The sequence below is a fragment of the Hyla sarda genome, chromosome 7, assembly GCF_029499605.1.
Source record: "Hyla sarda isolate aHylSar1 chromosome 7, aHylSar1.hap1, whole genome shotgun sequence".
Classification (NCBI taxonomy): domain Eukaryota; kingdom Metazoa; phylum Chordata; class Amphibia; order Anura; family Hylidae; genus Hyla; species Hyla sarda.
This window is the reverse complement of record NC_079195.1, coordinates 154952481-154974142: the sequence shown is the minus strand read 5'-3', so window position 1 is coordinate 154974142 and position 21662 is coordinate 154952481. Positions and strand designations below refer to the sequence as shown.

General features: G+C 45.3%; 1 protein-coding gene across 5 annotated transcripts in view; it reads left to right on the top strand.

Moving 5' to 3' along the window:
- Window positions 1-10819, top strand: part of LOC130282598 (oocyte zinc finger protein XlCOF8.4-like) — a 107528-nt gene extending 96709 nt beyond the window's left edge. For all 5 annotated transcript variants that reach the window (XM_056530980.1, XM_056530981.1, XM_056530984.1 and 2 more), the window contains one exon: window positions 7618-10819. In XM_056530980.1, coding sequence (XP_056386955.1) covers window positions 7618-8612 — 995 coding nt within the window. In that variant the 3' untranslated portion in view covers window positions 8613-10819. The remainder of the gene's footprint in view (window positions 1-7617) is intronic.
- Window positions 10820-21662: the final 10843 nt, after the last annotated feature.

Sequence of the window (21662 nt, the reverse complement as noted above, 5' to 3'; positions counted from 1 at the left end):
CGCGCGCCGGGACAAAACAGACGTGGAACGGGTCAGGTACGGGAGTCGGGATGCGCATCGCGAGCGGGCGCATCCCGCGTCGCGGATCACATCCCGGCTGGGAGTAATATCGCAGCGCACCCGGTCAGCAGGTCTGACCGGGGCGCTGCAAATGCGAGGACGCTGCGAGCGCTCCGGGGAGGAGCAGGGACCCGGAGCGCTCGGCGTAACAGTACCCCCCCCCCCCTTGGGTCTCCCCCTCTTCTTGGAGCCTGAGAACCTGAGGATAAGACTTTTGTCTAGGATGTTGTCCTCAGGTTCCCAAGATCTCTCCTCTGGGCCGCAATTCTCCCAGTCAACCCCAAAATTTTTTTTACCTCTGACTGTCTTGGATGCTAGAATCTCCTTCACCGAGAAGACGTCAGACGAACCGGAGACAGGAGTGGGAGAAACAACTTTGGGAGATAAGCGGTTTAGGATGAGTGGTTTAAGGAGAGAGACATGGAAGGCATTGGGAATACGGAGAGAAGGAGGAAGAAGGAGTTTGTAAGAGACAGGGTTGATCTGGCACAAGATTTTGAAAGGACCAAGATAGCGTGGTCCCAGTTTATAACTGGGGACACGAAAGCGGACATACTTAGCGGAGAGCCATACCTTGTCTCCGGGAGCAAAAGTGGGGGGAGTTCTTCTTTTTTTATCAGCAAATTTTTTCATCTGGGATGAAGCCTGTAAAAGAGAATTTTGGGTTTCTTTCCATATGGTGGAAAGATCTCGAGTCACTTCATCAACAGCGGGCAAACCAGAGGGCATGGGAGTGGGGAGGGGAGGGAGAGGGTGACGGCCGTACACCACGAAAAATGGGGATTTAGCAGAAGATTCGGAGACTCTAAAGTTGTATGAGAATTCGGCCCATGGTAGAAGATCAGCCCAGTCATCCTGGCGGGAGGAAACAAAATGTCGTAAATAGTCACCCAGGACCTGATTAATTCTTTCTACTTGCCCATTGGATAGGGGATGATAAGAAGAAGAGAAGTTTAATTTGAGCTTGAGCTGCTTACAGAGGGCCCTCCAGAATTTAGACACAAATTGGACGCCTCTATCCGAGACGAAATGCGTGGGCAAACCGTGAAGGCGAAAAATGTGTATAAAAAATAGCTTTGCCAACTGAGGCGCTGAAGGAAGGCCAGGAAGAGGGATAAAATGCGCCATCTTGGAAAATCGATCAACGACCACCCAAACAACTGTGTTGCCATGGGATAAGGGCAAGTCCGTAATAAAGTCCATACCAATCTGTGACCAAGGTTGTTCAGGAACAGGCAGAGGATGAAGGAGACCAGCAGGCTTCTGGCGGGGAGTCTTATCCCGTGCACAGACAATACAAGCCCGCACGAAATCAACAACATCAGTCTCCAGAGTAGGCCACCAATAGAATCAAGAGATGAGTTGAAAGGACTTTTTGATGCCCGCATGGCCTGCGAGGTGGGAGGAGTGACCCCACTTGAGAATCCCGAGGCGCTGGCGTGGAGAAACAAAGGTCTTCCCTGGAGGAGTTTGTCTGATGGAAGCTGGAGAAGTGGAGATCAGACAGTCCGGAGGAATGATGTGTTGCGGAGAGGCTTCCACTTCAGAGGCATCTGTAGAACGAGAGAGGGCATCGGCCCGAATGTTCTTGTCAGCAGGGCGAAAATGGATTTCAAAGTTAAAACGGGCGAAGAACAACGACCACCTAGCCTGGCGAGGGTTCAGTCGTTGGGCAGACTGGAGATAAGAGAGATTCTTGTGATCAGTGTTTATAATAACTGGATATTTGGATCCTTCCAGCAAGTGCCTCCATTCCTCAAGCGCCAATTTTATGGCCAGTAGTTCTCGATCACCAATGGAGTAGTTTTTCTCCGCCGGAGAGAAGGTCCTAGAAAAAAAACCACAAGTAACAGCATGCCCGGAAGAATTTTTTTGTAGAAGAACTGCTCCACCTCCAATAAGAAGGGTTTAGATGGGTCAGGTCTGGAGAGTACGGGAGCAGAAGAAAAGGCAGACTTGAGATGTTTAAATGCGTCTTCCGCTTGAGGACACCAGGACTTAGGATTGGCATTTTTCTTGGTTAGAGCCACAATAGGAGCCACAATAGTGGAAAAGTGTGGAATAAATTGTCTGTAGTAATTGGCGAACCCCAAAAAACGTTGGATAGCACGGAGTCCGGAGGGGCGTGGCCAATCTAATACAGCAGATAGTTTATCTGGGTCCATTTGTAGTCCCTGGCCAGAGACTAAGTATCCTAGAAAAGGAAGAGACTGACATTCGAAGAGACATTTTTCCATTTTGGCATAAAGTTGATTGTCCCGAAGTCTCTGAAGAACCATGCGGACATGCTGGCGGTGTTCTTCTAAGTTGGCAGAAAAAATCAGAATATCGTCCAGGTAAACCACAACACAGGTATATAGAAGATCACGAAAAATTTAATTAACAAAGTCTTGGAAGACGGCAGGGGCGTTGCACAGGCCAAAGGGCATGACCAGATACTCAAAGTGTCCATCTCTGGTGTTAAATGCAGTCTTCCATTCGTCCCCCTCCCTGATGCGGATGAGATTATAAGCACCTCTTAAGTCCAGCTTGGTAAAGACGTGGACGCCTTGTAGGCGGTCAAAGAGTTCTGAGATAAGAGGTAAGGGGTAGCGTTTTTTTACCGTGATTTTATTAAGTCCGCGGTAATCAATGCAAGGGCGCAGGGAGCCATCTTTTTTGGAGACAAAAAAAAATCCAGCTCCGGCAGGAGAGGAGGACTTGCGGATAAACCCCTTTTTTAAATTCTCCTGGATGTACTCCGACATGGCTTGGGTTTCTGGAGCAGACAGAGGATAGATTCTGCCCCGGGGTGGAGTAGTACCCGGGAGGAGGTCAATAGGACAGTCATAAGGCCTGTGAGGAGGCAAAGTCTCTGCTTGTTTTTTGCAAAAAACGTCAGCATAGTCCAGATAGGCCTTAGGAAGACCAGATACCGGGGGAACAACAGGGTCACGACTGTGAGTACTGCGAGCCGGTTTAAGACAGTCCTTGTGGCAAGAAGTACCCCAGTTCTTGATTTCCCCTGTGGTCCAATCAAGGGTTGGGGAATGGCGTTGAAGCCAACGGTAATCCAAGAAGAATTTCTGAAGTGCAGTTAGAGAGGACCAAAAATTCAATTTTTTCGTGATGGGGTCCAATGCACATTAGGAGAGGTTCCGTGCGGTAACGCACGGTACAGTCCAATCTTTCATTGTTAACAGAATTGATGTAGAGGGGTCTGGCGAGACTGGTCACCAGGATGTTGAACCTGTTGATGAGAGAGGCCAAAATAAAATTTCCTGCAGATCCGGAATCCAAGAAGGCCATAGCAGAGAAGGAGAAGGTAGAAGAAGACATCCGCACAGGCACAGTAAGGTGTGGAGAAGCAGAGTTCACATCAAGAGCTGTCTCACCTTTGTGCGGAGTCAGCGTGCGTCTTTCCTGGCGAGGAGGACGGATAGGACAATCCTTCAAGAAATGTTCGGTACCGGCACAGTACAGGCAAAGGTTCTCCATGCGGCGTCGTGTCCTCTCTTGAGGTGTCAAGCGAGACCGGTCAACTTGCATAGCCTCCACGGCGGGAGGCACAGGAACGGATTGCAGAGGACCAGAGGAGAGAGGAGCCGGGGAGAGAAACCGCCTCGTGCGAACAAAGTCCATATCCTGGCGGAGCTCCTGACGCCTTTCGGAAAAACGCATGTCAATGCGGGTGGCAAGATGAATAAGTTCATGCAGGTTAGCAGGAATTTCTCGTGCGGCCAGCACATCTTTAATGTTACTGGATAGGCCTTTTTTAAAGGTCGCGCAGAGGGCCTCGTTATTCCAGGCTTATTTGGAGGCAAGAGTATGGAATTGGATGGCGTACTCGCCAACAGAAGAATTACCCTGGACCAGGTTCAGCAGGGCAGTCTCGGCAGAAGAGGCTCGGGCAGGTTCCTCAAAGACACTTCGAATCTCCGTGAAGAAGGAGTGTACAGAGGCAGTGACAGGGTCATTGCGGTCCCAGAGCGGTGTGGCCCATGACAGGGCTTTCCCAGACAGAAGGCTGACTACGAAAGCCACCTTAGACCTTTCAGTAAGAAACTGGTCCGACATCATCTCCAAATGCAGGGAACATTGTGAAAGAAAACCACGGCAAAACTTAGAGTCCCCATCAAATTTATCCGGCAAGGATAACCGGAGGCTGGAAGCGGCCACTCGCTGTGGAGGAGGTGCAGGAGCTGGCGGAGGAGATGATTGCTGAAGCTGTGGTAGTAGCTGCTGTAGCATCACGGTCAGTTGAGACAGCTGGTGGCCTTGTTGCGCTATCTGTTGCGACTGCTGGGCGACCACAGTGGTAAGGTCGGCGACAACTGGCAGCGGGACCTCAGCGGGATCCATGGCCGGATTTACTGTCACGATACGGCTGGCTGGAGGTGGATCCTCTGTGCCAGAGAGGGATTGGCGTGGACCGTGTTGGTGGACCGGTTCTAAGTTGCTACTGGTATTCACCAGAGCCCGCCGCAAAGCGGGATGGTCTTGCAGCGGCGGTAGCAACCAGGTCGTATCCACCAGCAACGGCTCAACCTCTCTGACTGCTGAGATAAGCGCGGTACAAGGGAGTAGACAAGAGCAAGGTCGGACGTAGCAGAAGGTCAGGGCAGGCAGCAAGGATCGTAGTCAGGGGCAACGGCAGAAGGTCTGGAACACGGGCTAGGAACACACAAGGAAACGCTTTCACTGGCACAAGGGCAACAAGATCCGGCGAGGGAGTGCAGGGGAAGTTAGGTATAAGTAGGGAGTGCACAGGTGATAACACTAATTAGGCCTGCTGCGCCAATCAGTGGCGCAGTGGCCCTTTAAATTGCAGAGACCCGGCGCGCGCGCGCCCTAAGGAGCGGGGCCGCGCGCGCCGGGACAACACAGACGGGGAACGGGTCAGGTACGGGAGTCGTGATGCGCATCGCGAGCGGGCGCATCCCGCGTTGCAGATCGCATTCCGACTGGGAGTAATATCGCAGCGCACCCGGTCAGCAGGTCTGACCGGGGCACTGCGAATGCGAGGACGTTGCGAGCGCTCCGGGGAGGAGCGGGGACCCGGAGCGCTCGGCGTAACACAGTGGTCCCCCGACATATGATAGCTCCCGACATACAATACTTCCAACATACGATGGCCTCTCAGAGCCCATAGTATGTTGAAGGCAGCATCAACATACGATGCTTCTGTGTGTCGGGGCCATTGCAAAAACGGCTATCCGGCAGTGCTGACTTCTTCAGCAGCTACCAGATAGCCATTTAACCAGTTGCAGTCTAAGCAGACAGGAACCAGTTTATGGCATGGGCTCCTGACTCGAGCTTGCACTGTACCTGCCGGCCCCAGGCTGATTCCTGTAGAGGGGGTCTGGGGTCAATAGCCGACATGTGTTAATTGTCGTGGCCGGCTATTAACCCTTTAGATCGCTGCTGTCAAAGCTGACATCAGCGTTTAAATGAACATGCAAATGCTCCCTGGTGGTCCAGTGGCGTAATCCCCCCATGGGCGACGTAGCCGGAGGGTTTACCTCACTATTCCTGGTGTCCGTGGTCTTCATTTGATGGAGCCTGGCTGGACCAGGCTCAACCAAATGAGCACAGATCAATAGAGTTTTATGAAACTTCATTGATCTGTATAAGGAATCTAATGATTCCTCCTAAAATGTCCCCTAAGGGACCAATAAAGTTTAAAAAAAAGTTTAATAAAAGTTAAAATAATAATAATAAATAAACACATTAAACCCTTCCATAACAAAAGTTTAAATCACCCTCCTTTTCCCAAATTCCATATAAAAATTATGTAAACATAATAAAAAGAAACATATGTGGTATCGTCGCATGCACAAATGTGTGAACTATAAAAATAAAAAGTTAATTAAACTGCACGGTTAATGGCGTATACATAAAAAAATACCAAAGTCCAAAATTGCATATTTTGTTCACTTTGTATACCCTAACATTTTTTATAAAAGCGATCAAAAAGTCAAATCAAAACAAAAATGGTACCGATAAAAACTATAGACCACGGTGCAAAAAATTAGCCCTCATATAGTTCGGAATATGGAAAAATAAAAAAGTAATAGGGGTCAAAAAAAGACATTTTTAAACATACAAATTTTTCATGCAAACAGTGATAATTTTTTAACAGAAGTGAAATAAAATCAAACCTATATAAGTTGGGTATCATTTTAATCGTTTGGACCTTCACACATTCAATATACATTGGTCATCCCGGAAACAGTTACCAGTTTTCCATAGAGTTATGTACTCAACATACAATGGTTCGGGGCTCCAGAACCAATTACCAGTTTTCTATAGACATATGTACTCAACATATGATGATTTCAACATACAATGGTCCTCTTGGAACCAATTAATATCGTATGTTGAGGGACCACTGTATTTTTTTCTTGCTGAAAAATGTGTATTAATGTCTGAAAAATATAGTACAGTGACCCCCCGACCTACGATGGCCCCGACATATGATCAAATCGATATACGATGGCCTCTCAGAGGCCATCGCATGTCGATGTCAGCATCGACATACAATGCTTTTTTATGTCGGGGCCATCGCATTAAGTGCTATCCGGCAGCACAAAATGCTTAAGCTGCTGCCGGATAGCAGCTTAATGTTCCCCGTGTGGTGCGGTAAGTATTACTTACCCCTCCACCATGCTCCGGGGTGCCCTCCGGGTCCAGCGCTGGTCTTCCGGTGTCTTCTCGGCCCTCTCCGATGACGTCAATACGCTACTGCGCACGTCATCCAATAGGAATGGCGTACGCAGCGGCGTAATAACGTCGATACGCAGGCCCAGTAAGGCCTTGCGGAAGACAGCGGAGGACCGGAGAAGACCAGGAGAGGACCGGAGAAGACAGCAGAGGACCGGAGAAGACCAGGAGAGCCCAACGGAGGCCCGGGGTCACCATCGCGAGCGGCGGGGACACCATCGCGAGCGGCGGGGACAGGTGAGTACAGCTTCCTATACTTTACATTGCACGAATCCCTCAACATACAATGGATTCGACAAACGATGGCTCGTTTGGAGCGAATTACCATTGTATGTTGAGGGACCACTGTATGTCCTTACATATAAAAGACAGAAAGAGATAATTAAAGCTGTGAACTATAGCTTTTTGGGTTATTGTACAGTGCATACAGTATTGGCTGTGCATGTGGCACCCTGAGAGTTGTATCCCCACCAATCTAATATTGATGGTATGTCCAGGATATATGCAATTTATTTTCAATGCCCCGATAAACCTAAATGGGGGAGATTTATCAAAATTTTTCCAGTGGAAAAGATGCCCAGTTGCCAATAGCAACCAGCTTGCTTCTTTCATTTTTAACAAGGCGTCTGCAAAATGAAAAATGCAGTTTTTATATATGTAATTTGAAAAGCTCTCAAGAAGTTTGGATCAGCTAGCTTTTCAGTTTTAGCCAACACTGTACTACCCTGTTAATGCTTCTTTAATTTCCCCTTTAGTTTGTGTACTGTATTTCTTTATTATAATATAATTACACAAAAATAGCTTACAGTGGATTACTGATTCCAATCTTCTAACTTCTATATTTTTCCTCCACAGATCCTGCCGAGGCTAGAAAAATATGTGAAGCATCTTGCAGTCCAATTTCTTCACGAGATTGTATCCAAAATGACCATTATAGTGTTCGAAATTTCCAGATGGCAAAGTGCACCTCATCACATGAATTGAAGGTAAATAACTGTCTGGAAAAGGTTAGTGAAAGACCAACCTTATATGGACAAAAAAATGGCCCCGATGCAGGCATCCAGATACACAAAGAGCATATCTCCCATCTTCCATCTACTGATATTAAAGAGGAACCATTTTCATCAAATGAAGAGAATTTAACAGACTCAAGAGATAATACTTGCGATCTATCTCTATGTATTAAGGAGGAACCATGGGACAAAAGAAATTGTACAGACATTTATGCACCCACAGATCATTTACAGCAATACTCATCTGCTCATTTAGAATTATTTGTCTCTTATGAAGAAAAGCCATTCATGAGCAATGACATTGGTTTAACCACAAGTCCTACAAAATATATCTCTCCTGCATCCACAGACTTAAAAAATGAAGAGCAATGTATAACAGTTGAAAAGCCATATTCCTGTGTTGAGTGTGGAAAATGTTTTAAGCTAAAGTCCTACCTTATAGCACACCAGAGGCGACACACGGGAGAAAAACCGTATTCATGCCTCGAATGTGGTAAATGTTTTAGCAGAATGTCAAATCTTGCAAATCATAAGAAAGTTCACACAGGAGAAAAGCCATTTTCTTGTACAGAATGTGGAAAAAGTTTTGCCAGGAACTCAAATCTTGTTGTTCATCAAAGGGTCCATACTGGGGAAAAACCATACCCTTGCTTGGAATGTGGGAAATGTTTCTTTAGCAATTCCTATCTTTTTGTTCATCAGAGAATCCATACCGGAGAAAGGCCGTATTCTTGTTCTGAATGCATAAGACGCTTTATCAGTAGTTCAGAACTGTTGAAGCATCGTAAAAATCACATGAGAAATGAGACTCTTAAAGACACTGAGTATTTGCCCTGATTATAGATGAAGATGCAACCATATGAAAAAAAAGACCCCTGCGCCCATAGAAAGATTATTATTATTTTTCTTTTTATAACAACATGTCTGTAATTGAACAGAACACTGACAAATTGGCTTTGCAATGAACCCATGGCTTCAATACTTAGTTTTGCCTCTGGGAGAAATAGCCTTCAGCATGCATTTCTGCATGCATATTTGACATGGATCTTGAGGGGTTTCTTGCATGCACAGCATCTCAACAGGATTTAGATCCGGCCTTTGCCTTAAATGGACACTGTTGTTTAAAACAACTTCCCTTCATGTGATAGCCTATGTGCTTTCTAACATATTTGTAAATGGACAAAAAATAACGCCTTGACCCAGACAAAATCAAAAATTGCCCATATTGCAACCAGTCAGATTCTGTCTTTCATTTTTCTGAGGCCTATCTAAAAACAAAGAAACAATCTGATTGGTTTCTATAGCCACCTGTCTGCTATAGTGGTCACACACTATTCTCAAGCCGGAATCCACCCAACAGATCCATTTTGCAATGCATTTTATGGTTTTGCTATGCCTAATGGCTAATATAGTTGAAGCACCTAACCTTTTGGTACACACACATTGTTTTGTAGATGAATTGCATGCAATTATTGCTGTACAGTTGGCATGCTAAATGTACAATGTTAAAGTTTCTCTCTATTGATGTTCTGATCATTGCAGCTAATTTTATATCTCTCACAGATTCCCTTGAGCTTTCCTCTCAAGGAAACCTGTGATCTGAATTTGAGAGTGTAGGCCACCACCAAGTTACAGGGCTTTTTACTTACATTACTAGCATGCTTTTTGTTGTGCTGTAATCACACCCGCTGTGCTTTGATTGTCAACCCCAAAAAAACCAAATCACAAGAATACTTGCTGAAAACTCCTTTACACTACTTTTAAACAGCCCTAAAATGCATGGATACAGAAGATGCGCCAATTTCCACACAAACCAGAGTGATGTCGCTGTCCAAAAGACACTAAAGCTCTCCTTTATGAAAACCTTAAAGGATATGACTTCAATCTGTACTTTTTTTACATAAAGGAAGGCCATATCTGTATTGTCAATTACATTGTCTGTTAATGAATTATTGCAAAGTCAACTATTAGTGTTGACACTCCAGAATTTTAGAGAGGATACTCTCTATTAGGCCAGTGTAGCTAAGCATATCATGTTTGATCCACATGCATCTAATCTGATACTAGTACTGAACCCCTGAGGTCATATATCTAACCCCATGATAATTCTGGCTTGGATATTCAGTAACAGATAAATAGCAGTATCTAAATTAGATACACAGGCACAGCAGCACACCATCACATAGGGTAAGCATAAACACACTGGTTCAGCAGCACACTGTCAATTATCATATGATTAGATACATGGCTACATCAGCATTGTATCAAACAAGAAAGGTTTAGATACAAAAGCTCAAAACACAGTATCACACATGATAGGCTTAGATACATCTCAGCAAGCTGTATCACAGAACAGGCTTACATGTACAAGAAATGGTATGTCTCAAAAATATAGGCTTAGATACACCGACTAATACAACATTAAACATGTTAGTTTGACTAATGTGTTATATTTAAGTCTATAATGTTTGATACTGTGTTAAGTAAGCAGGGCCAGGACTACAATGGGTCGTGTTGGGTCCATTGGACCCAGGCAGCACCTTCATAGGGACAGCAAATTGCTGCCCTAAGAAGATTTTAAGCTCTAAAGGACTAAGGCAGGTCCTGGTTGGGCAGTCACTGAGAGGCAGAGATCCCCACACACACATTATAACGGCAGTGACTGCCTGACCAGGACCTGCTCTGTATCTGCAGAAAGCTGGAGGTGAAGGTTCTGGGGTGATGTCACAATCATGTGACCAGTGCATGGGGGAGGGGGGGCAGAGGTCAGCAAGAGAGGGTATGGTGATTTAAAGCGTTACTGTCATTAGTAAGAAAAAAAATGCTTAAATCAATGTAGTAATGTGCCCTAAGACCTGCATGCATAGTAATATGCATGTGATTACTTGTAAAATACCTTTTGATCAGTCTTTCGAATTCCTCTAAAAGGCTGGGGGCTTTTCCCCTCGAGTATTATGAGCTCCTCTCCTCCCCTTCCCCCCTCCCCTGTCATAAGTTCTGCACATCAAGACAGGACACAATGGAAATTAAGGAAGTACTCCTGCGCTGCCAAACCTCCAAGGAAGGTAAAAGTTGATGTATTGAAAATATCAATTTATTAAACCATACACAACGCATTTCAGAGACCCAAAGCGGCTTTTTCATTAGGCCTGATGATAAAGCCGTTTTGGCTCTGAAACGCGTTGTGTGTGGTTTAATAAATTGATATTTTCAATACATCATCTCTTACCTTCCTTGGAGGTTTGGCAGCACGGGAGTACTTCCCTAATTTCCATTGTGTCCTGTCTTGATCTGTCACACGCCATCCTGGCGTGGGAAGCCTGCAGCAGACTGGAAGCATTACATGCGATCTCCTTATTGTACTCTGAGCGTTGTGCCTCGTTATTGCCAACTGCGTAAGGTGAGCATAATATTCACCTTCTTTTCATACATACTTATTGTGGTCCTGCACATGGAAGTGCTTCTGTCTCCTTTTGTTTCCATAAGTTCTGCACAAACATTTTTACTTTTGCAAAGCATATTGGCTGAATGCATGCTCTATATAACTGTAATGCAGCCATACATGCCTTGTGAAGCTATATGGGGCAAGGACAGAAGAGAAATGTGCCAAAAAACAAAGATTTTTACATTTTCACAGCTTTGTAACCGAAATGCATGCTTTTTATTACCCTAAAACAGCTAAATGGAACCTATATTGTGCATATACACAATAAATACATTAATACAATGACAAAAGAGAAACCATTTTGCATATAAATAATAGTTTAGCACCTTGTATTGCTTGTAACTGTACATGTGAATGCTTCTCCTGAAGAGGCAGCAAGCTGTCTGCATCTTGTCTGTGATCTGAGGAACAGCATGGAGGTAACCACACCTCCCTCCCCTACCCCTTAGAGATTTAGTCCTTTTTAAAAAAGGACCAAAAAGGCTGAATTTTCTGGCTTCGTTTGCAGAAGAGACACCTAGTGGCAATTTTTTAAACCTGTTTTTCACATCTTTAGCAATCACATTTTTTAAGGAAGTATATTAGGAAAATGCTTAGTTTTTAAGGAAGTATTAAATGAAAAAAAGTTGTTTCTAACGACAGTAACGCTTTAACCCCTTAAGGACTCAGGGTTTTTCAGTTTTTGCACTTTCGTTTTTTCCTCCTTACCTTTTAAAAATCATAACCCTTTAAATTTTCCACCTAAAAATCCATATTATGGCTTATTTTTTGCGTCGCCAATTCTACTTTGCAGTGACATTAGTCATTTTACCCAAAAATGCACGGCGAAACGGAAAAAAAAATCATTGTGCGACAAAATCAAAGAAAAAAACGCCATTTTGTAACTTCTGGGGGCTTCCGTTTCTACACAGTGCATATTTCGGTAAAAATTACACCTTATCATTATTCTGTAGGTCCATATGGTTAAAATGATACCCTACTTATATAGGTTGGATATTGTCGTACTTCTGGAAAAAATCATAACTACATGCAGGAAAATGTATACGTTTAAAAATGTCATCTTCTGACCCCTATAACTTTTTTATTTTTCCATGTACAGGGCGGTATGAGCACTCATTTTTTGCGCCATGATCTGAAGTTTTTATCGGTATGATTTTTGTTTTGATCAGACTTTTTGATCACTTTTTATTCATTTTTTAATGGTATAAAAAGTGACCAAAAATTCGCTTTTTTTGACTTTGGAATTTTTTTGCGCATACGCCATTGACCATGCAGTTTAATTAATGATATATTTTTATAGTTCGGACATTTACGCACGCGGCGATACCACATATGTTTATTTTTATTTTATTTTTACACTGTTTTATTTTTTTTATGGGAAAAGGGGGGTGATTCACACTTTTATTAGGGAAGGGGTTAAATGACCTTTATTAACACTTTTTTTTTTACTTTTTTTTTGCAGTGTTATAGGTCCCATAGGGACCTATAACACTGCACACACTGATCTTTTACACAGATCACAGGTGTGTATTAACATGCCTGTGATCAGTGTTATTGGCGCTTGACTGCTCCTGCCTGGATCTCAGGCACGGAGCAGTCATTCGCCGATCGGACACCGAGGAGGAAGGTAAGGGCCCTCCCGGTGTCCTGCAAGCTGTTCGGGATGCCGCGATTTCACCGCGGCGGTCCCGAACAGCCCGACTGAGCAGCCGGGTCACTTTCACTTTAGAAGCGGCGGTCAGCTTTGACCGCCACTTCTAAAGGGTTAATACCGCACATCGCCGTGATCGGCGATGTGTGGTATTAGCCGCGGGTCCCGGCCGTTGATGAGTTCCGGGACCGACGCGATATGATGCGGGATCGCGGCGCGATCCCGCTTCATATCGCGGGAGCCGGCGCAGGACGTAAATATACGTCCTGCGTCGTTAAGGGGTTAACCTGTTCAGGACCCAGGGCGTAATTTTACGCCCCGGCGCCCTGGTACTTAAGGACCCAGGGCGTAAACTTACGCCCTGGCGTTTTCCGGTCCCTGCCGCGCGCCGGGCGGGGATCGGAAGCGGATGCTTGCTGAAATGCTTCAGCAGGCATCCAGGGCAAAGGCCGAGGGGGGCCATGTAGGGAAATCGCCCCTGCAATCTGCGACGATACCGGGCTGATCGGATCTCTGGGACGCGACAGCCCGGTAATTTTGCATGATCCCGGTTGTCACAGACAGCCAGGACAATGCTGAAGGCTAGGAGCGAGGTGGCAAGCCTGCCACCTCCTCCTCACCCCTGCAATCCGTCGGTTAGTTAACCGACCAATCGCATGGGGGGGGGGGCGGTTACTTCCTCCCGCCCTGCCCGGCCCCTGAAAGTCCAGAGAGGACGGGAGGAAGACCGGATGACGCGGCAGGGGACGGGGGAGTGCTGGGGACCGGCCCCGGTACTTACCTCGTCCCTGAAGACCCGGATCCCGGTGATGAAGACGGCGGCGGCGTTTTGCAACAACTGGAGGCAAACTGGTTGGGAAACATTGTCTGTTTCCTAACTCAGTGTTTCCCAACCCGTGTGCCTCCAGCTGTTGCAAAACTCCAACTACCAGCATGCACTGATAGACTGTGCATGCTGGGAGTTGCAGTTTTGCAACAGCTGGAGGTTACCCCCCCTGTGAATGGACAGGGTACATTCACATGGGCAGGGGGCTTACAGTGAGAATCAGGCTGCAGGTTTGCGATGCAGCAAATTTTGCGCGGCAGCTCAAACTCGCAGCGGGAAACTCACTGTTATCCCCCGCCCATGTGACTGTACCCTAAGAACACTACACTACCACACAATAAAATAAAAAGTAAAAAACACTACATATACACATACCCCTACACAGCCCCCCTCCCCTCCCCAATAAAAATGAAAAACGTCTGGTACGCCACTGTTTCCAAAATGGAGCCTCCAGCTGTTGCAAAACAACAGCTCCCAGTATTGCCGGACAGCCGTTGACTGTCCAAGCATGCTGGGAGTTTTGCAACAGCTGGAGGCACCCTGTTTGGGAATCACTGGCGTAGAATACCCCTATGTCCACCTCTATGCAAATCCCTAATTCAGGCCTCAAATTCGCATGGCGCTCTCACTTCGGAGCCCTGTCGTATTTCAAGGCAACAGTTTAGGGCCACATATTGGGTATCGCCGTACTCGGGAGAAATTGCCTAACAAATTTTGGGGGGCTTTTTCTCCTTTCACCCCTTATGAAAAGGTGAAGTTGGGGTCTACACCAGCATGTTAGTGTAAAAAAATTAATTTTTTACACTAACATGCTGGTGTTGCCCTATACTTTTCATTTTGACAAGAGGTAAAAGGGAAAAAAGCCCCCCAAAATTTGTAATGCAATTTCTCCCGACTACGGAGATACCCCATATGGGGGCGCAAAGTGCTCTGGGGCCGCACAACAAGGCCCAGAAGGGAGAGTGCACCATGTATTTTTGAGGTGATTTGCACAGGGGTGGCTGATTGTTACAGAGGTTTTGACAAACGCAAAAAAAAAAAAAAAAACACATGTGACCCCATTTCGGAAACTACACCCCTCACGGAATGTAATGAGGGGTGCAGTGAGAATTTACACCCCACTGGTGTCTGAGAGAGCTTTGGAACAGTGGGCTGTGCAAATAAAAAATTTTGTACAGCCCACTGTTCCAAAGATCTGACAGACACCAGTGGGGGGTAAATGCTCACTGTACCCCTTGTTACGTTCCTCAAGGGGTCTAGTTTCCAAAATGGTATGCCATGTGGGGGCTATTTTGCTGTCCTGGCACCATAGGGGCTTCCTAAATGCGACATGCCCCCCGAGCAAAATTTGCTCTCAAAAAGCCAAATATGACTCCTTCTCTTCTGAGCATTGTAGTTCGCCCGTAGTGCACTTCAGGTCAACTTATGGGGTACCTCCAAACTCAGAAGAGATGGGGTTACAAATTTTGGGGGGTATTTTCTGCTATTAACCCTTGCAAAAATGTGAAATTTGGGGGGAAACACATTTTAGTGAAAAAAATGTTTTTTTTTTTACGTATGCAAAAGTCGTGAAACCCCTGTGGGGTATTAAGGCTCACTTTATTCCTTGTTACGTTCCTCAAGGGGTCTAGTTTCCAAAATGGTATGCCATATGTTTTTTTTTTGCTGTCCTGGCACCATAGGGGCTTCCTAAATGCGACATGCCCCCGTGCAAAATTTGCCCTCAAAAAGCCAAATATGACTCCTTCTCTTCTGAGCATTGTAGTTCGCTCGTAGTGCACTTCAGGTCAACTTATGGGGTACCTCCAAACTCAGAAGAGATGGGGTTACAAATTTTGGGGGGTATTTTCTGCTATTAACCCTTGCAAAAATGTGAAATTTGGGGGGAAACACATTTTAGTGACCTTTTTATTTTATTTTTTTACATATGCAAAAGTCGTGAAACACCTGTGGGGTATTAAGGCTCACTTTATTCCTTGTTACGTTCCTCAAGGGGTCTAGTTTCCAAAATGGTATGCCATGTGTTTTTTTTTTTTGCTGTTCTGGCACCATAGGGGCTTCCTAAATGCAACATGCCCCCAAAAACCATTTAAGAAAAACGTACTCTCCAAAATCCCCTTGTCGCTCCTTCACTTCTGAGCCCTCTACTGCGCCCGCCGAACACTTTACATATGAGGTATGTGCTTACTCGAGAGAAATTGGGCTACAAATATGACTATACAAAACTATTCCAAAAGTAAAAACTCGTCAATTTCATGATGCAAACATAAAGTAGACATATTGTACATGTGAATAAAAAATTTTTTTTAAATATCCATTTTCCTAACAAGCAGAGAGCTTAAAAGTTAGAAAAATGCTACATTTTCAATTTTTTCATAAAATTTTGGGATTTTTCACCAAGAAAGGATGCAAGTTACCACAAAATTTTACCACTATGTTAAAGTAGAATATGTCACGAAAAAACAATCTCGGAATCAGAATGATAACTAAAAGCATTCCAGAGTTATTAATGTTTAAACGCTCTGGTCCTAAGGTGTAAAATGGCTGGGTCCTTAAGGGGTTAAAGACCTAGGATGCAAATGTACGTCCTGTTGCCCTGGCACTTCACACACCAGGATGTACATTTACGTCCTGTTCATGACCGCGAGCACCGGAGTGGTGCTCGTGTCATGCACAGCAGGTCCCGTCTACTATCAGCAGCCAGGGACCCGCCGGTAATGGCGCACATTAGCGATCGCGCTGAAGTGCACCATTAACCCCTAAGATACCGTGATCAATACAGATCACGGCATCTTCGGCAGTATGGTCACTAAAATGGATGATCCGATCGCCCGCGGCGCTGCCGCGAGGATCTGATCATATATAATGGTGGACGGAGGTCCCCCCTCACCTGCCTCCATCCGTCTCCACGAGTCTTCTACTCTGATCTGAGATCAAGCAGACCAGAGCAGAAGATAGCCGATAATACTGATCAGTGCTATGCCCTATGCATAGCACTGAACAGTATTAGCAATCAAGTGATTGCTATAAATAGTCCCCTATGGGGACTATTAAAGTGTAAAAAAAAAAAAAGTGAAAAAAATGTGAGACATGCCCTCCCCCAATAAAAATGTGATTAATAAACATATTTGGTATAGCCGCGTGCGTAAATGTCCGAACATTCAAAATATGTTATTGATCCCATACAGTGAACGGTGTAAAAAATTTTTTTTTTAAATTCCAACATTGCTGCTTTTTTGGTGTATCAAAAGAAAGTACAGATCATGGCGCCAAAAATGAGCCATTATTATACAGAAAACTGAAAAAGTTACTGGTAGTCAAAATAGAGGGATTTTAAATACACTAATTTTGTTAAAAATTTTGAGCTTTTTTTTTAAAGCGGTACAATAATAATAATAAAGTATGCAATCATGGGTATCATTTTAATCATATTGACTCACAGAATCAAAAAAAAATGTCAATTTTACCATAAATCGTACAGCGTGAAAAAGAAACTTTCAAAAAATTTGCAAGTGCGGTTTTCTTTTCAATTTCCCCGCACAAATAGATTTTTTTTTTTAAACTTTTGCCATACATTTTTGTGGTAAAGTGAGTGATATCATTACAAAGGACAACTGGTGTTTGATATCATACTATCTGTAAATGAAAATATAAAAAAAATAGTTATGATTTTTAGAAGGTGAGGAGAAAAAAATGAAAATGCTAAAATAAAATTGGCTGCGTCCTTAACCTGTTAACGATAATGGACGTGTATACTCGTCCAATGGCCGTTAACCGGGTACCGGCCGCCCCCCAGCTGATTCCTGTAGCTGGGGGCCGGCGTTAATAGCCGACATGCGGTGATCGCCGGGGCTGGCTATTACCTGTTTGAATCGCCACTGTCAGCTGACAGCGGCATCTAAAGGTGCCTGTGTCCCATCCCTGGTGGTCCAGTGGGGTGGATCGCCCACCCCCTCGCAGCGTTATCGCGCGCGGGGGGGGGGGGGGTATCCACTGTGGAGGTAGCCTGAGAGCTTACCTCTCCTTCCACGGCGGCTCCTGTGCTCTGAATGATAAAGCCTGGCAGGACCAGGCTTTATCAATCGAGTGCAGAGCACACAGATCAATGTGGTTTTATGAAACCATATTAAGCTGTATGATGAATCTAATGATTCCTCCTAAAAGTCCCCTAAGTGGACTAAAAGTGTAAAAAAAAGAAAAATTTGTGAACTATAAAACTATATCGTATATTATTATTCCAAAATAGCGTATTTTTGGTAACTTTTTATACCATAAAAAAGGAATAAAAAGCGATCAAATAGTCAGATCAAAACAAAAATGGTACTGAACCTTAGATCACGGTGCAAAAAATTAGCCCTCAACACACCCTGTACGCGGAAAAAAAAAAGTTATGGGGTCAGAAGAGGACAATTTTAAATGTATACATTTTTGTGCATGCAGTCAGGATTTTTTCCAAAAGTACGACAAAATCAAACCTATATAAGTAGGGAATCATTTTAATCGTATGAACCTACAGAATAAAGATAAAGTGTAATTTTTACCAAAAAATTTACTGCGTAGAAACGGAAGCCCCCAAACTTTACATAATGGTATTTTTTCTTCTATTTTGTCGCACAATTATTTTTTTTTCCCGTTTTTGTCTCGCCGTAGATATTTGGGTAAAATGACTGATGTCATTAAAAAGTAGAATTGGTGGCGCAAAAAATAAGCCCTCATATGGAAAAAATGAAGGTGCAAAAACAGAAAAAAGCTTGGTCCTTAAGGGGTTAAGGCCAAAGTGGGATGTGTCCTTAAGGGGTTAAGGACCTGTGAGGTGGATCATGTGACAGGAGTGGGCGGGCTCTACAGGAGTGTAATGATTCTGGCAGAAGGACCTGTGAGGAGCAGCCGGGATGACGAGAACATGTGAGGAGCCTGGTAAGAGCTTCATATACTGTTCTGCTGTAAACAATATATACCCATGTACAGGGTAAGTAATGTAACTGTACACAATGATCCTACCTGCAGTCACTGATGGGTCACTGTGTACATACATTACATTACTTATCCTGTACTAATCATGAGTTATATCCTGTACTGTATTATATTCCACATCTGCACTCACTATTCTGCAGGGGAAGATATTGTGTGCATACATTACATTACTTATCTTTTACTGATCCTGAGTTATAGCCTGTATTATACCCCAGAGCTGCACTCACTATTCTGCTGGTGGGGTCACTGTGTACATACATTAGATTACTTATCCTGTACTGATCCGGAGTTAAATCTTGTATTATAATCCAGAGCTGCACTCACTATTCTGCTAGTGGGGTCAATGAACATATATCACATTCATTATTGTCATGTACTGGGATGTAGGCTGTCACGAAGCTGGAAGTGGATCCTACACCTGTGTGGTGGATGACTCGGACTGTATCGGGGAGTGGAGTCTAAGGTGCCGCTGGTCTTCACCAGAGCCCGCCACAAGGCAGGATGGGCTTGCTGCTACATGTCGCTACCCCCAACACGGCTCGACCACACAGGTAACTGGGCAAGGCGAGGTACCAAAGGGTGAGGCTGTGGTGTAGTCAAACATAGCAAAAGGTCAAGGCAGGCGGCAAAGGTTCGTAGTCACAAAACGTAGCAGGAAGGTCTGGATACACGGTAATGACAAACAGGCAATAGGAACTCTTTCTCTCAAATGGCACTGAAGATCTGGCAGAGAAGTGGGGGAGGTGCAGAGACTTTAAAGAATAGTGTCAGTGATAATTATGGGCGCACTGGCCCTACGGGACTGGGACACGCGTGCCAGAGCTGAAACACACTAGCAGAGGAGTCAGAGGAAGCAGGTAAGTTACGGGCCGGGACTCGCATGCGGGCGCGTCCCGCGATGCGAATCCTGGCCCCGCCGGGAGCAGGTACAATGGGCTCGCGGCCGACATGTGCGGCCAGAGGGCAAACTATAACATAACCCCCCCCCCCCCCCTTTTGGTCTCCCCCTCCTTTTGCGGCTCAGGAAGGTCTTTGTCCAGGATATTGTCCTACGGCTCCCAAGACCTCTCCTCTGGACCGAAACCTTCCCAATCTACAAGAAAAAAGCGTTTTCCTCTGACGAAGTTAGAGTTTAAGATTTGCTTAATGACATAAACATCTGAGGTACCAGAGATGGGAGAAGGAGAGATATCCCTTTGAGAAAAACGGTTGAAGATGGCTGGTTTCAGGAGGGAAACATGGAAGAAATTTGGGATCCGGAGAGAGGAGGGAAGATGGAGGGAATAAGCCACAGGATTGAGTCGTTTCTTGACTTTATAGGGACCCAAATAACGAGGACCTAGTTTATAACTGGGTAGCTTGAAACAGATATATTTAGTAGACAGCCAGACTTTGTCGCCAGGAGAATATTCAGGAGGAGGACGTCTTTTTTTTATCTGCCTGAAATTTCATGCCAGAAGTAGCCTGTAGAAGTGAAAGACGTGTCTTTCGCCAGATGGAAGAAAAATTCTGCACTTGTTCTTCTGAGTGTTGCTGTGTAAGAGGGGGCGTGAAAGAGGAGTTTCAAAAACTGTGAATATCTGTTGTGCGGAGTGAATCTGTGGAGTGGGTGCGACTGCCTATAGTCCACATTCATATTTTGGGTAAGTCTTTCTCTCTTGCACATAGTGGGATAACTGTTAGAGTTTAAACACCCTTTTTTTTTTTCTTTTTTTTTCTCTGTTCCACCTCTAGGGGGAGGAGGAGTAGATTGGGCACAGGTGTATAAATCTTAGCTTGGGACTCTTACTGAGAGCTTGCTCTTCTGAGTGTTGCTGTGTAAGAGGGGGCGTGAAAGAGGAGTTTAAAAAACAGGAGGTTGAAAGCAGGAGGTTGAGATCGCTGTGAGTGTTAATTTCTGAACCCACAAGGTCTACAAAAAATTTAAGTGTAATTTTGACTGTCTGTTTTTGCCTATACATTTGTGAAATCCCCATAACTAGATGGCCTCCATGTTGGAAAATGCAGTCCAATGTACATCCTGTTCAATGTATGCAATCCTTGAACAACAGTTTGAGGGAACATATTGTTGTGCGAGATGTGTGCTAGCTGCGTTTGGAAGTCCAGATCCTGCATCTAGAGGAGCGACTGGCAACAATGAGAAGCATTGACAACCTGGAGAGGAGTCTTCTGCTCACTGAGCATTCACTCTCGGGAGTAGAGGTGGGGGAGGACAGTGGGACGGAGGTGCAGGACAGCCAGGCAGTTAGCTGGGTTAGAGTTAGAAAGAGGGGTAGGGGAAAAAGTGTCAGGGAGGCTAGTCCTGAACCATCACACCCCAACAAGTTTGCCCGCTTGGCAGATGAGGGGGATGCCATTACAGAGCTAGCAGAACTGCAGCAGGATACTGCCTCTGACCACCAGGGGGGGTCTGCTCCAGTAAGGAGGGAGGGAGGGCATGCCAGACAGGTACTAGTGGTGGGGGACTCAATTATTAGGGGGACAGACAGGGCGATCTGTCACAAAGACCGGGATCGCCGTACCGTGTTTGTCTGCCTGGCGCACGAGTTTGGCACATCGCGGATCGGGTTGACAGGTTGCTGGGCGAGGCTGGAGAGGACCCAGCAGTCATGGTACATATTGGCACCAATGACAAAGTAAGAGGTAGGTGGAGTGTCCTTAAAAATTATTTCAGGGACTTAGGCCGCAAGCTTAAGTCAAGGACCTCCAAGGTAGTATTTTCTGAAATACTGCCAGTACCACGAGCCGCACCAGAGAGGCAGCGGGAGATCAGGGAGGTAAACAAGTGGCTCAGAAGCTGGTGTAGGAAGGAGGGGTTTGGGTTCATGGAGAACTGGGCTGACTTCGCTGTCGGTTACGGCTCTACCATAGGGACGGGCTGCACCTCAATGGGGAGGGTGCAGCTGTGCTTGGGGACAAGATGGCTAGAAGGGTGGAGGAATGTTTAAACTAGGGACTTGGGGGGAGGGAACCTACAGCAAAGAGGGGGAA